The following is a 20,875-nucleotide window of genomic DNA, read 5'->3' as shown; positions in this document are numbered from 1 at the left end:
CCACAAACCTCTCATGCACACCCTCGTGTGTATAGCTACGACATTGACACAGTGTTATATTTATAAGATCACAAAGAGATATATATTTTTTATGAATCTTTTATTTTTATTTTATCACAGTAGTTGTCTGATTATTTTTGGTGTCCTATGTAGGCTCTTTAGATAGAAAATTATACTTATAAAGATTAATAATTCATTTGATAGAGATATATACAATTATAAAGGAAGCTTTTGAAAGATATATAAACACATATCACAAAAACCAACAAAGACAAATCGGTCAGTAGTCTTATTGTAGTGGGCAAAAGCGGTGAATATTGACACTGAAAGATATATAAACACATATCACAAAAACCAACAAAGACAAATCGGTCAGTAGTCTTATTGTAGTGGGCAAAAGCGGTGAATATTGACACTACGCGCGTTTCGGCATTCTGCCTTCATCAGGTGACCGTCTTTCACGTATAAACTGTACAGGACAACAAAAACTTATCTTGGATAATACGATATCGCTATGTAGATAGTAGTATGGTTCATATACCGGTCCTCATGGGTTATTATGTCGTTTTAAAAGAATTTCGTTGTATTGAAAAATGTAACATTTATCGGACAAAATTTGTGCTCGAGGTACTTGTTCCGATGTATTTTTCTCCTTTTTTTCTCTCTATTTTATTTCTCAAAGATCCAAACTCAAAAGTCTCCGAGTTGGAACATTATCTAATCATAAATGTGCTGAAAATCTTGAATCGTCATAATTGGGAGACCGGCAGGTGTAGTTTGTTCTCTCTTCTCTTGCTCATAAAAGATGATAACAGGATAGTTTCGCCATGGGTTGAACTGAAGAGGACATAAGTCATAAAAAAATGATGAGTTCCCCGTGCTTCGTGTTGCCAGGTGGTGTCTTATGGGCCAGATCTCCCCTCGACGTGCCGGTGGTTCAAGATAATGTTCCAACTCGGAGACTTTTGAGTTTGGATCTTTGAGAAATAAAATAGAGAGAAAAAAAGGAGAAAAATACATCGGAACAAGTACCTCGAGCACAAATTTTGTCCGATAAATGTTACATTTTTCAATACAACGAAATTCTTTTAAAACGACATAATAACCCATGAGGACCGGTATATGAACCATACTACTATCTACATAGCGATATCGTATTATCCAAGATAAGTTTTTGTTGTCCTGTACAGTTTATACGTGAAAGACGGTCACCTGATGAAGGCAGAATGCCGAAACGCGCGTAGTGTCAATATTCACCGCTTTTGCCCACTACAATAAGACTACTGACCGATTTGTCTTTGTTGGTTTTTGTGATATGTGTTTATATATCTTTCAGTGTCAATATTCACCGCTTTTGCCCACTACAATAAGACTACTGACCGATTTGTCTTTGTTGGTTTTTGTGATATGTGTTTATATATCTTTCAAAAGCTTCCTTTATAATTGTATATATCTCTATCAAATGAATTATTAATCTTTATAAGTATAATTTTCTATCTAAAGAGCCTACATAGGACACCAAAAATAATCAGACAACTACTGTGATAAAATAAAAATAAAAGATTCATAAAAAATATATATCTCTTTGTGATCTTATAAATATAACACTGTGTCAATGTCGTAGCTATACACACGAGGGTGTGCATGAGAGGTTTGTGGCGTTCTTTTATGAAATGTTTGCTATAATTTCTTTTCAAAACTGCTTTTGCCCTACCTATAGCAAATATATTTTGGTGTAGGGGTCCCCTGTTTTTCAAACTGCTCGCCTCACTTGTTAAAATAGCATCAGGGCAGCACATGGACCTACGTGGGTGTGTGTACACGCACATATACACACGTACACACACCCAACTAACACAAACCTTTTTGAAGGAATGGAGGTGGGCTCACACGCACCCCATCTCCTCTCCCTACTCCATAACACACACAACCACATTCCCTTTTAACCCCCAAAAAAGATATCCAAACTAAATTTGAGTCTGCATGTTGGGGATAGTAAAGGTACCCAGAGTTGTGAATTACCCTGCAGAGACCTGTGAAAATGCTCAAATATGGCAAAATATTGTCTTTGCTTTTTACAAAACATTAAAATACGTGCTGTGCAAGAAAGGGTGCGTGTATTTTTGTTATAGAAATGGTACCAACCAAAGGTTTACGCTGGTACGTCCACTCTTCCCTGCCTACTTGCATTTTGTTGCGAAAGTAGTGTGAAATCCAATGGTGAGCTTATAAAGTTATAGCATTTTGAAAACTAGACAGAATTCTAAATTTAGAAACGGTTCAAGCTTTTCCCCAAGAAAGTGCCTGTTGAAATAAAAGTGAAAGTAAATGGGGGAAAAAGAGAATTGGGTAACCTTGTTTTAATTTGTACATTTTCGCACTGAGGAGCAACGAAAGTAATATCGTTTTAAAATAAATTCTCATCCCAGGGAGTTACACTGTTAGTTGGTGAAATATCTGCTATCTTCTTAGCCATTCACTGAGTCGTGGCTTACAATTGGTTCCATGTATACTAACTATGCATCACACTTCATAGCAACGAATTTAGTGATAACAAAGGACTGTGAAAGAAAAGTATCAAGTTTTTACATGTACCCAACAGTCTTAATTTACGGGTATGGGCTATTCGTACTGCTCTGAATTTTGGACCACTAATAAAGCCTGGAGAAGGTGTTATTTGTGCTTAGTGACTTATGACTGGATTCCAAACATTTGGAGAGAGTCAAAAATTGCAAATGCCCTACTATTCATCGTTGTATCACGTTTACCCAATATATATAAAACTCCATATTTATTTATTTATGTTGCTTCCCCTGTTATCATGTCCACCAACGGTTTCCTTCGCCATGCATTCTACATTCGAATGTAAGTAGTTGTACCTACCTCTGGGTTCCAGACAGTTGACTTAAAGATGAATGGGGTGTGCCAGGAAAGCTCCAGTATCTTGTTCACGTTTGTCTGGATGCTTAATTACATTTAAGGCTCCCAGTTTTCCATTTTTATTGATTTTTACAGATAAATACAGACAGAAAGCAATGTGTTTCCTCTCTGTATTTATTTTTAAAAACAGAAAAATGCTGTAAATTGTGCGTTTTGTGAGTGGCTCACCATGCTGCCTTTCATGAATTCCAGGTAAAAGCTGATCAGACAGATAGAATGGGGAGGTACAAAATCAGATCAGATTTACTTAAATACAGGCATATGTTAATATCTATTTGCAGTATAACACTAATATGCACCTATGGGTGTAGTGTTTTGTTATATGTGGCTGCTTAATTTTCTAAGACACGACAGGCGCCCATGATGAGTGCACGTCTAAGAGTTAAATATATGTAGAAATATACCATTTCATGACTCCATTTATTCTCCATGCACAAAATAAATGTGAGTAAATACCAATATGATGGCCCAAAAATCAATATGGGTAAATACAGACGGAAATGTTAAAAAAACAAATACCATAAAACTGGGAGCCCTAATTACATTACATCGAACGTGCAACAGGATTCACTAACCCCTATAGGTCTTTCTGTGAGAAGAGCATCATCTGGGTGTCTTCACTGCTTTTTAAGTCTGACTGTGCCTTCAAACATCTACTCCCCAAGCTGTGATGGATGGAGGCTGTAGCTCAAACCTGGGCCTGTGTTTGTTGCACACTGTGCACTACTGATGAAGAATTCATCGCAAATTCATGGAATCAGTGTCTGGTCATCTTCCACTCAAAATCACGCCTGGGGTATCGGAATAATAATCCTCAGACAGGCACAGTCAGTGAAAGCAGCACTACAGTTGTGTAAAGAATTCCGAAGTTTTGCACAACTACTTCCTGTGCTGACCCTAGAGTCCGTGTCCACGGTTACATTGCAAGCGGGTGGCATTTTCCTATGTGGAGCGCTCGGTGTATTGTGAAATTCTCTGGGAAAGAGTCCAAGAGCCATTTTGGATGTCAACAAGCAAGTATGCGGAAAGTGAGGAGGGACTGTGTGTGTGTGTGTGGTGATGCTGCTACCAGTGCATCATCAAGCATGCGTATCAGCATCTTAGATCACTGCCACGCATAACCAACCTTTCAAGTCTACCAGCATGCAATTTCTTTTGCTTCTTGGTCTTACCCCCACATAGCTGACAGGGCTGGATCGCAATTCCAGCCTATCGAGGTTGCCGTGAAAAATGGCCTTTTGCAGTTGGTGATCTTTGCCCATAAAGCTGGCAGGACAAAAAGTCTATTCAGTTGCTGCTCTCTCACCATTGCATAACTGTCTCAACATTGCTTGACTATGTACTTGTTCCGAATGTGGAAGTCGGTGATGGACACACCTACTTAACCGCATGCGTGCGGGCGGAATTCCGCCCGTACGCTGGGTTTTGCGGAAACGCATGTTACGTGACGAGCTGGGCTCGTCATGAGCGTGCGAGGAGGCTACGCCATGACGAGCCCAGCTCGTCATGAGCGTCGAAGGGGTTAAATGGAATATTTATTACATTTTACCATTGATGCGCTCATCCCCTGACATTCGCCTCACACATCTCTTATTTTTTTTTGTGAAGGTAAATGTTTGAGCATTCCTACACACTATTTCACATCATTCAGTGCTGGGAACTGAAGAGTATGGAATAACCTCCTACAGACTTACTTAGAAGTATTACACTATTTTACCCAGTGGTAACACCCTAAGGTATCTTGCCTTACACACTCCTTTCTCAAACGTTACATGCACACTAGTCCCATTGTTGTCTCGGGGTATTTGCTCCAGGGGGATCTACATGGGACTCCCTACACACTTAACAGCAGGCTACAAAGAATCCAAAATGCTTTAGGCAGACAAGTCCTTAACCTCAGCAGGTGGGATAACATCCCCCGGGCCTTGGCGCTCTACCTTGGTTACCATTTGACGGAAGGATCTCCTTCAAAACCCTCTGAATTGCTCCCTGGGATGTCTACTGGACAGGACCAGTCTTCTACGATCGTAACACAAACTGTAGGTCAAAGGAGAAACCTCAGATAGCCTGAAATTCTTCTTTACAATGAAGACCCACATCACTGTTAGCTTTTTCTTCTATAGAAATATAAGTTCTGGAGTCACTGGGAGCTTTTGCTTCTATAGAGATGCAAGTTCTGGATCATGCTCCAAAAGAGAATAATTGTCATCAAAATCCACTTAGAATTTGGAAAAGCAATATAGACCTGGCTGTTCCCAAAATCATGATTCTAGTGACTCTTAATTCTGCAGTTGTACTTGCCTATACATGCAGTGCACAAAGCTATCCCTCACACTCTGTTTCCATGCCACTCATGCATAACATGCCGCTACACACTGCTGCGCCAAGTCTGGAGCACATTCTCTGAGCCCCACGAATGACATCAAGACACACTATGCAAAGAGAACACTGAATCCATAACTCCCTGTACTACAGACACAGAGCCACTTACTCAACCACTTTGATGCTTCATTAAGGTATAGGAGAGTGCTATAGAAATGCTACAAACAATAGAATACAATAACGTAGGGGTTGGCATTGCTAATTTGGTTAACTCACACCCGATCTAATCGTGTGCCTACTTGCATTTGGCCTACATAGAGCAATTAAACTGTGGTAAGTCTCACACAAAAGCACTTTAGAGGGGAGTAAGGGTAGGGGCATTTTTACATTGAAACATGTTTTCCATTGGGAGAAAAAAATATCTTTAGGCCCAGGAGGCACGCACCAGAGAACTTTGGAAGGTCTTGTTTTAATTTGCTTATGCTTGTTACTTTTGACATTTGCTAAAGTTGATCAAAACTGCAAGATGTCTGCGTTTTCATAGGCCAGCATGGATTTGGTAATTTTCCTTTGCAATGTTTCTTTACTTTTTATGAGGCATAAACATTAATTAATCAAGTAAATCCAGATAATTCTTGGCAAATTAAGTGCCATGAAGCACAGTATTCATTTGCCTCATACATGCTTATGGAGCACATTAATACTGAAGTAATCATCTCATATAATTCATAATGATGGGATTAGAATCATGTCGTGTTTTGTTTAAGGGTGATTTGCAGAACACTGATATTGAAGTGGAGGCATTTATGCTATCTTGGATATACTGTCAAAGGCAAACCTTGTGAGGAAGGGGGATAGATATCCTCATCGGTCATTGACTTGTTTAACAAACGTTCTCATTATTCTGGAACCGCACATGAGGTGGGCTTGTTATAGCCCATGATTTGAGCAAGCTTATCTGTTAGAGACTTCTAGCTGCAGCTTCCTTCCATTAGAATTATCCCCAGGCATTAGACTGGTTCCGGAAGCTTTTCGAGCAAGACGTCTGCATGCTGGCAGGTAACCTCACTCAGGCCCGCATTGGTGTTGTCCATGTCAGAAATGATGTGCCTGTTTCCCATCTAGGCTGCACCCCAGCTGACATCGGTTCTTTTCTTTTCCGTGTCACTCAGCTCAGATCTGGAGAGAGCTACCTCCAGTCATTTTTTGATTTAATTTTTTCAACATTTTGTTGAGTTCTTTTTTTGAGACCTGTCTTCCAGTGTGTAGAGATGTGCTCCAAGAAACCAGTGTGGGTTAAACCCAGTGTATCCTGTCACACACACATTTCTGTGACATCCCCATCTGGTTTGCCTGTAGTGCTTGAAGCCGGACCACCACTCTAGACTTGTGAGGACTCCTGCAAAATGAACCCCAAGACACTGTGGGAGCGCTCTTTGAAGCTCTTAGTACCCAATGCTAGTCAACACCCTGACAGTCCAAGTACAGTTCATGCAATTGTTTCAGGCCCTTGTCATTGCCCTCGAAGTCTTTGGGCAAATCCATAAAAAGTCCAGGAAATTAAAGAAGTTGAAGTGCTCTTTGATTTCACTACGTCGGTCCAAACCTCTCGGTCCACTTTGTGCCTCCCTGAGTTTTCTGGAGCAACCACCACCCAACCTCGTGGGTTTTATGAGGCCATCCACCTACATTTTTGCATGGACTGATCCCTCTGTAGCACCTGCGGGCCCCATGAGTGTAACCGGTGCCCCCAATGGATTTGGACCCTCAAGTTCGCCCGCGGCGCCAGTTGGATATCCTGGATCTGGTGCTGGATTCGGAATGGCTCCATTCTCGAAATCGCGACCATCCCTGGAACCTGTTGCAGCGACGGCATTCCCAGCGCTGCTAATGCCGACAGCATCACTGACCCCATCATCATACGCGATATAGAACCGGACCGGCGACGCCCAATACCGAATCTGTGCAGATCAAACTCTACCTTCCGAGTCCGAGCCAGTGCCTCCTTCTTTGTTTGATAGGCCCGTAGATGAGTATGATTGGGTACGATTTGAGGATCCTTATATCTACAACCCCCTTGAGGAGGCAGATGACAACTTGTATGTGGAGCTGGTGGATGCCAGTGATCTGAACACCTTTCCAGACACTGGCCTGGTCTCTCTTCCTAGAGTTGTTGCGGAGTAAGGGCCTTCTTCACTATGGTGGTTAGGAGGGCGGCTGATGTCTAGGACAATCACCTACCCTTGGTGGCAGTCAAGGAGAATTTCTTGACAGATGTACTTCAGCCTGGAATCACCCCTTTACAACTCTTTCTCCCTTTTATTGAAGCCCTCCCTGATGACCTGCTTGCGCCCTGCCCAGACCCTGCATTGGGGTGCCTGTGCACAAAACCTTTACTTGCAGGCAAGCCCTGCTTCTGGGGACTCAGCTTTGCTCACCCAGCACCCCACCTCAGAGAGCCTGGTCATCCAGGCCTCCACCTACAAAGTCATCCCTGGCGCAGTACCTACCACACCACCGGATAAGGAATCCAAGAGGCTGGATACCTTTGGCAATATGATGTTCTCTTCTGCCAGCCTTGCACTGCATGGTATTCAAGCCATGAATCTGATGTTTCAGCCTCTATCCTGGATTTCAATGAGATTGACTCTGAAGCTTCTGGGCCTCATGGCCTCTTGCATCCTGCTGGTGACACATGCCCGATGGCATATTTGGGCTCTGCAGGTGGACCAAAAATACCATTGGGCGCAGCATCAGGGGAATCTCTGACATGGTCCAGATATTTTAGGGCACTACAAAAGACCTTAAGTGGTGGTTGATCACTCCCCCCTTAAATACCAGAGCTGACTGTAGTGATGGATGCTTCACTCATGGGCAGGAGCGAACATCTGGGGAAGGTGGAGATCAAAGGCTCTGGTCTCCAGTGGAGTCTCAGCTATACAACAACTTACTGAAGTTGAGAGCAATCCAACCGGCATAGAAAATCTTTCATCCTCCCTTCAAGGGGAAGCTCGTTTAGCAGTTCACGGGCAACATCACCACCATGTGGTATTGCAACAAGAAGCGTGGGGTCGTGGACCCTGTGTCAGGAGGCCCTGCATCTCTGGACATGGCTGGAACGTCGGGGAATTTCCCTGGTAGTTGAATATCTAGTGGGCTAACTGAACACCAGAGGGGTCAATTCGGAGCAGATCATGAATGGCATCTCCATCCAGAGGTGGTGCAGGATCGCTTCAGATATTAGGGAGAACCTTGGTTAGATATATTCACCACCTACTCTGAAGCACAATATCAGCTCTGCAACGTTAGAGTTTCTAAAGCTCCTCTCGCTCTGAGACATTTTTCATCTCGAGTGGAGCTCAGGCCTCCTGTATGCCTTTCTGCTGGTCACACTCCTGCCCAGAGTTCTCAAGAAGACCAGCAATGACCAGGGCCAAGTTATTCTTGCTCCATATTGGGCACATAGAGTATGGTATCCAGAAATCCTGAACATTGGTCCTCTGGTCAGACTGCCCCCGAACATGCCATCATTTGTGGAAATTAGGGGCGACAGTTGACAGTTTTTTCCTCTTTCCTGAAATTTGTGATGTCATGTTGGCAACCATGCATCCCCCAACCAAGACACTATACGCCTGCCGTTGGGATAAATTAGTGGAGTGGTGTACATCCAAACAGGTTCAACCCCCTTTCTCCATCTTTAACTGAAGTTTTGTTGCTTGTTCTCTCATTGGCCTGGCAAGACCGTGACCTTTCAAAGAAGAGGGGATATTCCACCAACTCTACCGACTGGACCCAAAAGGACATTTTTGTTCTTCATTTATCTTACCAGAGAGTTGATGGACGATCAACTTTTCATTGGGGCAACTAAAGGGAACGCCTTGCCGAAACAGATCATCTCACAATGAGTAGTGCTCTGCATTAAGATCTACTACGCAATGGCCAAGAAGCAACCCCCTTAGGCCTTGTGGACTCATTCCACCGGAATCAAGACTGCAACATGGGCGTCTCTGCACGTGTGTACCAAACACTATTGCCTGTTCTGTTGTGATGGACACTTTCCCCATTTGGTTCCTCCAAGACTTCCTGGTCTAAATATGTTCGGAGAGATATTACTTGAAGATCTATTCTAAGTTGAGGAATCTGCGACTAGAAGTCTCTAGCAGATGAACAAGTTACTTACCTTCAGTAACGTATTATCTGGTAAAGACTATCTCTAGCTGCAGATTCCTTACCGACCCTTCCTCCCATCCCTTATGAAATCCTTACAATGTGCACACTGGTACATCAGCAACCTTCGTGACTTTTCACTTCTGACATAGAAAAGATACAAAAAGTAACTGTCAGCTCCCTGGTGTGGTCCCCAATTAATCTTTCGATGCAGACAATGCCAACTTGGTGCGGAATGACACCACATTGTGCAAAGGTACCGCTCAAATGGTTTTTGGAGCCAGTCTGACGCCTGGGTATAATTTCAAGGTATGGAATCTGTAGCGTGATAGAGTTTCTACCTGGAAAGGCGGTACCGAAGGTAAGTAACTTGTTCATCTGGGTGTTTTGTGCAGTTAGTGTTCACCTTCAATGTGAGTAATGTTCAAACACTGAGAGTACAGACTAATGCCATGAGTGGAACTGACTAATCCCACAAGTGGACTTTGGGTACAGAAGATTTGTTTTAGGAAGCATAGGTCTGGGTATTTGGATCTTAATATGTGCACTGCTCTCATTACATTGCAGACAGTTATGAACTGCAGTACAATAGAGAAATGGTCACAATAGCAACCAAAACTTAAAGGTACACATGAACAAGGAAAAAGCATTCACAAAGACCTAGTCGTACGTTTGCAGTAAAAGCCTTTTTTATAAGTCTAGCAGGACAAGGGCTAGAAAGTATGGAATTGTGAGAGCATAAATTATATGAGCTTACTTTAAAAAAAATGTGAGACAGGGCAAGAAACCACCTTGATATCAAATCAAAGGTTTTCCCATAGGGAGGCCCTGGTTGGCGTATACGGTAGTCTGGCCAATGGAGCTAAATCCGAAGAGTGATGCGGGTGGTACCTAGGATCGTGATGTACAACACATGTTAACATGTGTTGTACATCGCGATCCTAGGTACTCCCGTTAACATGTGTTGTACATATCGATCCTAGGTACCCTTCCCGCATCACTCTTCGGATTGAGCTCCATGGGCAGACATTAAGAGATGTTGAACAACAAACTGGAAAACACCTTTTATTTGTTCAAACACTTCTAGGCAATATACCAATAATAAATGCTTTTTAGGATCATTGGCAAGAAGATCCATTTGACCTGTTTATATAGAATCTAAAGCCTTCTGAAACTTGTCACCTAGATTTGTGAGTCCATTTAAGGGTTGAAACAATCCAACACCATACAAGTTAACCTTTTCATCCCAATGAATGGTACATCACTTGTTCGACATCTCATTGATTAGACAAGTGGTGGGATGGGACCACGGAATCATTTGTTTACTTACCATGGTGAATTAAACGCAAAACTATGAAGTGGCTTAGATTTGGCATTCGATTCGTGGACATTAGTACCAGTTAATCAATTGGAAATTGTATGTGCCTAAGTACCTAACACACCAGAACCAACTATGCTTGCTCTCAGGTGCAAAATAAAATTTCTTGTCACCAAACAACAGCTAGCAGTATCTCAACATTGTCCAACTTATTTGATGCCTATTAATAACTGTTATGCCTCTAGACGTAGGGCCCGATTAGGATCGCGTTGAATCCGCATCCTCCGGGCCGGCGGAAGCCACCGCCGGCCCGGAGGACGCGGATTCACCGCAGCGGACACAGAAAAGACCCCCCGCCAGATTAGGATGGCTGTGGGGTCATTTTTCCGTCCGCCGCTTTTCCGCTGCGGTCGCCTTCCGACCGCGGCGGAAAAGCTCTTATATGGTGGCGGTGTCTATCAGACACCGCCAGCCATATTAGGATGCCGGTGGAGACATGCTTTTCCACGGCGGGTTTTCCGCCGTAGAAAAGCATGTGGAGTTTGAGTATGGGGCCCGTTGCGGGCCCCCAGGGGTGATGGGGGGTGGGGGGTGCACATGGGGGGTACCTATGGTACCCCCTGATATGCATGCACGAAGCGGCAGGCACCACACGGTATATAACCCAAACAACTTGCAAGCGCTGCTGTGCACGCAGAAAAGCTGAAGCAAGGCATAGTCAGAAAACTAGATGACATGAGGCCATGTCAAAGCCCAATAGTAAGACCTTCATAATCCTCATCAATGTACAACATAATGTATAATTGTGCACAACTGCTTTTAGATTCACATACTTCATCTCTCAATGTCCTATGGCATCACATACTTCATCTCTCAATGTACAACACCGAGCACTTGTGTGCATCACGGCCTACAACACTGCACTTCGAAACCAAAAAGTACATTCCACACCTCTCTCTCCCTCTCACGCTTTTAAATGCACATCCCACACCTTCTGTTCTTGGCAAGGCTGTCCTACTCGTGACAGCTCCCACTGAAAGACTGTAAGATTACAAGAAATATACTTTTAAGAGACACAGGCACATGCAGGATATCGTACATTCAGGCTAGGATAAAATAACACACTGAAGTCAATTCAATTAAAATAATGGTAGTCAAAGATCATCACAGGGTGTCAGACAACAAGAGTACCTCTAGCACTACAAATGCAGAATCATGTAAAAGGATATGATGATCAGTTGAGCACCTAGAACACCTGAGGATCACTGCAGCGTGAGGAAGAACTCAGTGTCATGGAGAGATTTCAAGCCTAAAAGAATTGGGGGATTTTTCTACAGGGATGAAAGCCACCTTCATGCCACCCTGTTGGTTTTGTGTTTTCAAGGGAGGGAGGAAGTCTAGGGCGAGTTAACCAGTCATAAGGAGGAGTGGAAGGTCCAGCCAGGTGTTCGCCCAAAGTCACATAAACAAATAGAGGTACCAGGCTGTTCCTAATGGAGGGTCGGTATTGATTAAGTACGTGAGTAGTGGAACTGGCGCAGGAGACACAATGGGTGCCTACGCATGGGTATCCACTGTGTTGGATATAATGGCCTCACACACCCTTGCGGGTGTCATGCTTCATCATCGGCAATGCTCCTCGTTGGGTCGGCGGTGCAATACCAAACGGGCAACACCTCAAAGAGGGGCTCTTTGGCGGAGATCTTTTATCCACCTGCCGTGTTGGTGAAGTGTGGGTATGGGGCCAGTGCTATGTAGACATAGTGGTGGTTAAAGTTGGGGCAAGAGGTACCAGGATCAGGTTTATTCTAGTGGTCCCTTACTCCAAATTAAAAAGGATCTAGAATAGACTCGAAGGGAAATAATGTACCCTAGTGCGAGACTAGACCAGTAGTAGAATCAATAGGTCGACATGTTTCTCGCTGCTTGTCCACTGACTAGCGATTCTTCAGGACCAATATTAACAAGAGTTTAAAACTAATAAACTGTCTACAAAGCGCCTTAACCTCCTCTAGAATCCTAATTATGTTAAATGTGAAGGGAAAGGTATACCTGTGTTGTGCTGTCTTTGCCTAAATTGGGAGACAAAAGAAAGCAATTCAAAACAAGTTAAGTTCCACTTAAGAATGAATATATATGGCACCTAACAATCACTCGGTGTGGCATGCCAATGAGGGTGTAGAGGGTGTCGATGACATGTGGTAAAAACAGGTGATGTTATCCAAGGTGAGCATAGTGAGTGGCATGCTCATGTGGTTAAAAAGGAAAGAATTATTTAAAAAACTTATAAACAGCAGTATTCTCATTGTATATACAGTGGTAGGACACTCACCTATCAGTGCAAAGGTGAGCTACAACAACAGCACCCGGCGGGTAGAGCTACGGGTTCAACCTCATAGTTTTCAAGCTATTCATGGCAGACAAAGGGCATAATAAGATTACAGTCCTACACAAAGTCCTACACATAAGTCTTATGGGTTGGTATAACAGTAGCCTAGTTCTCTTCCTTGATGTATTGCTCATTCAGGCTAGTTCCGAAATTCGGCGGTGTGACATGTTAAGGCATTCTTAATTTGATTCAGCAGGCAAATGGGCGTTTGTTATAGCATACATGACAAACTAACATCCCTGCGTCCGCCTAAAAGCCGCCTTTTAGTATTTATTATAAGTAACCCATTTTGGCTAGAATGGTGGGCCTCATATCAACATGTTGCCGGTGGAACGTTAATTCCCTGATGGGAATCCCACAAACGGACAGTTTGTTTCCGGCGCAATTAGAAGCCTAATCTCCTCGGGGAAGAATGACATATCGTATGTTTTATATATCTGGGCCACAACCCTCCGTCTCTCTATTTCGTTCATGCCGACTCGACATTCACATGCAAACCATGAAAGTTTGACTCAAACCCCTTGGAGCACTGTAAGCCCTCAGTATATCAAGCTACAAACGGCGTCAAAATGACTTGTGCGTCCCGTTGCAGTTATTCAGTTAGTCCACAGTCACACACTTACTTTTTAGTTCCCGTGCCTCCGTGGATGGACCTACCCCTCGCCGCCGGGTCCGGAAAGGTGAGCCACAGCCACACTGGCTAGTTCATATCGGTGGCGTAGGTCACGTGGTTTGGGCGGGGTTGTTGGTTTGATGGGAGGGAACTAAAGCGGAAGTGATTCAATATGAAACGCGGCGGCCATTGTTAAGTGGTGTTAATGTGAGTACTAATGTCTGCTGTAATTTACAACTGCGTCTTATCAAAGGTGGAAGCGATCTCTAGTCAGATTACCATTATTGCTCGTAGCAAACCAAGTCCTAGTGTAGCGATGAATTATTGCTATTCCCCTTAAATGTTCAAAATGAAATGCAGCGGCCATTAGTGAGTGGTTTGTCTGTGAATACTAATGTCTGTCGGAGTTTAGGATTAAGTTCTTTCGGAAATGAAGGCGATCGGTGTCATGACAAGACTTGACACAGGCCCATGTTTATTGGGGAACAGCCCACACCAGGTTTGTTCATACTTGATTCCGGTAAACGGGGTCCTGAAGGGAGCCCCAAGGAATGTCCTCATTAAGGCAGCACTGTCGGAGGAGAGACGGTGTATCCATCTTTGTTCTTTGTAGAACAAACTCTGTTTGTTGGAGCCAGCATTTACTTCAAGTATCAACCATTTCATTGAGTCAGCACTGTGATTAAATTCCAAGAAGTGTTTGCACATTTTGGTGTTTGTCTTCTTGCAGCGGAAGTTGCTGCGATGTTCAGCCATGCGTATTTTGACTGGGCGAGTGGTCATGCCCACATAATAAAGACCACACGGGCAAAGTAGAAGATAGATACATTTTGCAGTGTTACAGTTGGTGTGGCCCCGTAATTCCCAAGTAAAAGTGGGGTTAAGTTGGATTGACTCGTATGTAGTTGTAAGGGGGCATACACTACAAAGCCCACATGGGAAATGTCCCTGAACTGGGGGTAGCTGCCACAGGGTAGATTGTGTCCTGATTTGTGTTTTTTTGGGCCTGGTATGTATCAATATATCTTTGATATTCTTTGACCTTTTGAAAGCAAATCTAGGGGGCTCGAATTCGAGGTCCCCGGTGTTTAGAATCTCCCAATGGCGTTTCAGTGCTTTTTTCACCGCATTAGAGGCTGGTGTAAATGTGGTGACACATGTCATAGGTTTCTGTTTCTCAGGGTCCTGTACTCTTCTTTCCAAAAGTGCACCTCTATGGTTATTCTGGGCTATCTTTCTTGCTTGTGTTACATCCCTGTTGGGGTAGCCTCTGTCCAACAAGTTCCTTGAGAGGATCGCGGACTGTGTTTTGTACTCAACCAACCCGCTGCAATTACGCCTGAGCCTCAGGAACTGTCCTACGGGCAGGTTCTCCCGCAGTGCTTTTGGGTGGTGGCTCGTGAAATGGAGCAAGCTGTTGCGGTCTGTTGCTTTCCTGAACATGGTAGTCATCAAATGCCCCTCTTCCACCCTGATGGCCAGATCCAAGAATGAGATCTGTGTGGGGGAGGCTGACATTGTGAAGTGAACAACACGGCAGTTGGATAAAAGATCTCCGTCAAAGAGCCCCTCTTTGAGGTGTTGCCCGTTGGGTATTGCCTATGTTCTATCCCTTGGCTGGCATATGTTAAGGAAAGCTTTAATGACCGAGGCTTGATTAACTTTTTGATTCTCCTGATTGCATTGAGTCCCAAACTAAGACCATAGTTAAGGAATGTTTTGTAATGATAAATGAAGAGATTAGAATCGCCAGGGCAAGTAGTTTAACCTTAGTTCTTAACTATTAGCCTGTTTCCTCTATGCGTGAAGCCCTTATAACCTCCCTCCTGAAGCCTGGCAAGGCACCGGAGCACTGCGACTCCTACAGGCCCCTCTCGTTGCTCAACACTGATGTAAAGATACTGGCGAAGGTACTTGCGACGCGCCTTAACCTGCTGATGGAACGCTTGGTTTTACCTGACCAAGCAGGATTCGTCCCCAACAGGGCGACTTCCCATAATTTACGCACCCTTCAAGCAGTACTGCAGGACATTAACCCTCGCTGCGAAGCTGCTGCTGTGTTCCTCAACGCTACTAAAGCGTTCGACTCCCTCGAGTGGGATTACCTCTTGGCCCTTCTCGAACGAATGGGAATTCCATACAGCTTCCTAGATTGGATTAAACTGCCATATAATAACCCATGTGCTTCAGTCCTACTGAACAGCGCAAGGTCGGCTCCTTTTGACATTCATAGAGGCACCAGACAGGGCTGCCCTCTTTCCCCTGTCCTCTTTGCGATCGCCATCGAACCATTAGCGGCTAAACTTCGGCAACATCATAACCACCGCTCTCTTATATACCCAGAGCGCCAGCTATTAGTTGCTCTGTACGCTGACGACATAACCCTGTACGTACACAAACCGCGCGAGAACCTCAATCCCATCCTGCGTGAAGTTACTAAATTCGGTGCCATATCAGGCGTACAGATCAACTGGTCGAAGTCTGCTCTCTTCCCCTTAACGGATAAGACTGAGCAGTTTCCACTGGACTATCCCTTGATGTGGGAATCAGAGGAGTTCAAATACCTTGGCATCATTGTCTCTCGTAACCGAGAGGAACTCATTAGGGCCAACTATGGCACTGTCCCGGATAAATTGAGTGATACCATCACTAAATGGATCCATCTCCCACTATCCATGGCGGGGCGTATTTCCCTTATCAAGATGGTTGTCCTTGCCAAGCTGCTCTACCTCTTCACCAATATACCGTTCAGCCCGGGATCCCATTTTTTCCGCTCCCTCAATTCCCAACTATCGCGCCTAATATGGGGCGGCAAGCAGGCCAGGATCAGCCTGCAGACACTCATGCTACCCTACCACCAAGGTGGATTTGATGTCCCAAACTTCCAACGTTATTACGACTGTGCCCAAGGCCACTTCGTCGCTTACTGGCTTCACCCTCCCCCCTTCATGGCCCACTTGGCGGTGGAGGACGGCTATATGAGGCCTGTGCGATCGTCGGGGTACTTATACACTACGCCCCGAGTCACAGACCGGGACCCAACCACAGTGGATTGCACTGTCCTGGCTTGGAAGCGCCTGGCGGCTCGCATGGAAGTCGAGTTTCTTTACTCTCCACTTATGCCCTTAGCGCACGACCCACGGTTGCGCATGACCTGTGAAGAGATTGGACGAAAATTACTCACGAAATTGGCACTCCACAAGTGGGGCGACCTATACCTCCAGGGACAATTCCGAACAGCGGCACAGTTTTTTGGGGAGACTACCCCCTCCGTAATGGAAACGTTCCTCTATGTACGGCTCCGTCAAAATGTCAGGACAGTCACTCCTTCCTTCCCTGACGAGCCGGACACCCTAGCCCCCCTACACACGCTCCTACAAGCGGACCCCCCAAAACACGTGGTGTCCATGCTCTACAAACATGCACAGCCAGCTCCGCTCCCCCCCACCCCGATTAGAGCCCGCAGTGACTGGGACAGTGACCTAGACGCCCCGATGTCAGACGAGCAATGGGAGGAAAGCTGCTCCCACACTAATGCAGTGTCCGGTAATGCCCGTCTCCGGCTGATTAATTTCAAATTCTTGCATCGAATCTACTTTACTCCTTCCAAACTATTCCGGCTCGGTCTGCGCGATAACGATAAATGCCTCAGATGCGGGGGCGAGGGAGCTGACTTCTTTCACCTGGCGTGGACATGCCCTGCTGTAGCGCTGTACTGGCATGATGTTTTTAAGGCACTGTCAGATATGGTCGGGGTGGATATGGATCCCTGTCCAAAGATTGCCTTGCTGGGCCATCCGGCCCCAGCGCTGAAGTCAAATAGGAAATTTTTCGCACTGGGCCTCTTGTTGGCTAAACGACACGTGGCATGCAAATGGGGCAGGGGCCGTGCGCCTAAGTTCAAGATGTGGCTTAACACCATGGTCACCTGGCAAGAACACCTTCATAATTATGCCGACCTCCTACCACACATGTCCCGTCCCAAGGATCTCTGGGGGCCCCTTACAGCCTATCTTCTTCGTGCGCAGGGTGAAGCCTCTTCAGATAACTGAAATTACGCTGGAACCCTCTGCCCTTATCCCTCTCCCCCACCCAAACCTTGGCCTGACCCCTCCATCTCCCTTGCCTCTGATCTCCCCTCGCCTCTGATCTCCCCTCCCCCTCTCCCTGATGTTAACCTACGCACGGGTGCGCTTCCACGCTAGGCTCTGTGTAGACTCCCCCAGGACTTCTATATGCTGTTTGAACTGTTCGGCGACCTGACTTCATATCCCGATGGCTTATGTTGCCCGGCGCTGGGCTGCTCCACGACCTATTCCGGATACTGGACCGCATATTCACTTCATTGACATGTTATACATATCACTTCTACTATAGCCTCTGCACTTTATTTCCCTCACGGGTTGGCTTTGACATGTTCCCTCCTCCCCCCCCTCTCTTTGCCCCTCCCCTCCCATGTCAACCTGACGTACAAAGTGAGTGCGGAGCAACGCTACCCTGGCGACGGTGGCTCCATCTTCTACTTATCGCCACTGCACGGCTCCTCACCTCACGATCCTTTCATCCACATACAATGTATGGTGGTACATCATGGGAGGGGTCAGTTTCGTTTGGTGTTTTGCTGTTGGTAAAAATGATAAAAGAAACCTCAAAGTGCACTGCTTGTATACATAATGCTTTCATGCCATTATTATAATGTACACGTCATATGCCCATACAACTTTTATATCGCGGCCGGCCCGGAAGGGTTGTAGGCGGCATGCTGTGTCTAACCTATGTAGTCTAACATTCCTGTTGTTGAGTCCATCTTGGACTAGTTCCATTGTAGCTGCCGGCCTGCTGCCGCAGGTTGTAGGTGGGAAGCTGTGTATCGACCTCTCCTTTGTTATCAATAAAGGTTTAAAAAAAAAAAAAAACTATTAGCCTGTTTCCACAATGAAAGGCGGCAGAGCAGTATTTAACCTCGGTAGAAAAAACAGAACATAGATTTATTCTCACGAGGTTCAGGTTACATAGAATCCATTATTTGGTTGCTCTCCCTAACTCTGGCTCCTGGTTTGAATCTCTGCCGGTTTTCCCATGTAATCATTTTTCATCACAAACATCGCATTTTTTACTTTTTGGCAGTTTATATAGTAGCTTCAGAGCACACTTTTTAAGACCATTTTTAAAGCATAAGCACTCTACATCGAACCAAAAGGATAGATATTTTTTAAAATGTGTAGAAACCCCTACAATTTGTTTCTCTGTCCTCAACTATATTTTGTCTACATTAAAACAGCGGAGGAGGTATGCTTTATAAGGATACTCATTTCAGCTCTGATGAGAGTGCTAATAGTTTTATACGGGCACTAATCACTGGGGGTGCCAATACTGTAATTTTATATAATTTGCCAAATGTTTACATAGATTATATTTAATGATGTTTGAAATCCGTTTTAATTTGATGTGTGAAACCTTTTAATAATCTCTGAATTCGAAAAACTAAATGATGTATAATGTGTTTTAATTATGTGTTTTTATGGTCATTGCTATGACTGAATAAAGACCATTGAAATGAACTGACAGAGGATCCTGAACACCAAACTTCTAATAAGGGCCTAAGTCATTCCCTCATAAAGAAGCAGGAGCTGTGTTTCCACATTTACATGTGTTTCTTGACCCACCTCACCTTTAGCTTGTACATTTTATGCAATACACTCTTCGCCCAAATCCTTAATGATACATCACACAACTTACCCTGCATGCTTTTATAGAAACATCAAAATATTTCTGTCAGGTGGTTATATTGATGGTATTTATATGCAATTAACCTCTTTATAGCTATGCTTGTTAAATATTCAGCATGTTGTTTACATCCTTTTTTTGCCAGATAATCCGGTTTACAGCTGCTCCTTGACTCTAGCCTGCTCTTAATAAAAATCGAGCCATTGTATTTTAAAGTTGTCGTCTTATTATATTTTAAAACACTTTAGAGATAACGTAGAAAAGATCTTCTCTGAGATGAAGAAGGAGTTTCGTCAAATATGCAAGTTGACAAGAGAGCAAACCGATCGACTGCATAAATTCAACCAGAGGAAAGAAACTTCTGCAGGTAAGGCTCAACTTTGGTTTGAGTATTTAGACTTCGCCAAACCTGAGTATATGTTGACTAATGTATAATCTATAATTACCGCCTCTATATCTTTTCACTTAGGAAGACATACAGTATAATTCCTCTTTACCGAGTATTGTGCAAAGACGTTTCCTTACATGCCAAATTATTATAGTAGCGAAAAAAGTGAGTGGCATTTAATTAGAAATTTGACAGTGGGGTGGTGAAACTTTTGCTGTTACGTTCAGTAGGCAGGGCAGCACACTTGGCTGTTACTGTAGGATTTCATGTCTGGAGAGACTTTAGTTTTAGTTTAGTGGATGTTGTAACATTTTGTAGGTTTTCTTCATGGATCTATACTGTTACAATTTATCCTCATAGTTGGAGAAACTTAATCCTCAGTTAATGACTAAAGCAAACTAGTAACCTTCCGTGCACCATCCTTACTGCTGCACGTGTACTACTCCAGACTGTGTGCAAGTTGGACGTCTTTAGAACTAAATATTGCAGGCATGCACTTTCACATTTAATGTGTATTCTTTGTTATTCATGTGGTAGATATGTAACATTGCCGAAGAGCACCCCCCTACACCTCTAGTGAATATAGTAGCGTGGTAGTAGTTCTGTCATTCCTTTTCACAATATTAAGTGTGGTAATTGGGTGTTAAAACATTTAGAACATTTCTGGGTTTGTTGGAGTTTAACAACTTTCAAATGGCCTTCTTTGCCTCTTGCCTTGAAACACCCATCTTCCCCACACTAAACCGTAACCCTATGACTGCAGAAAAGCAGTCCTACTAGTGACTACCCACAGTTGTAAATTCCACCTATAGGTATAAGTGTCTGTAGTTTCTGGTTTTATAACTTGGAGTCTGTCTTTGGCACATGCAAATGACAGCTTTTATACACCTTTGTAGCTCCTTCTTAAAATCCTTACTCTTAAACTGGACTCGCACAAGAAATCCACATAATCCCTGAAATAAATAATTAAATCCCTGAAAAATGAGATATCATCACATAAGTACTGAAAAA

The 20,875-nt window shown here is 44.1% G+C and overlaps 1 protein-coding gene across 3 annotated transcripts in view; it reads left to right on the top strand.

Moving 5' to 3' along the window:
* Positions 1 to 20,875, top strand: part of TANK (TRAF family member associated NFKB activator) — a 386,559-nt gene that overhangs the window by 297,947 nt on the left and 67,737 nt on the right. For all 3 annotated transcript variants that reach the window (XM_078681664.1, XM_078681665.1, XM_078681666.1), the window contains one exon: positions 19,725 to 19,843. In XM_078681664.1, coding sequence (XP_078537790.1) covers positions 19,725 to 19,843 — 119 coding nt within the window. The remainder of the gene's footprint in view (positions 1 to 19,724; positions 19,844 to 20,875) is intronic.

The sequence above is a fragment of the Lissotriton helveticus genome, chromosome 3_1 (genome assembly GCF_964261635.1).
Source record: "Lissotriton helveticus chromosome 3_1, aLisHel1.1, whole genome shotgun sequence".
Classification (NCBI taxonomy): domain Eukaryota; kingdom Metazoa; phylum Chordata; class Amphibia; order Caudata; family Salamandridae; genus Lissotriton; species Lissotriton helveticus.
The sequence above is the reverse complement of the archived record's forward strand: the minus strand, read 5'-3'. Positions and strand labels throughout refer to the sequence as shown.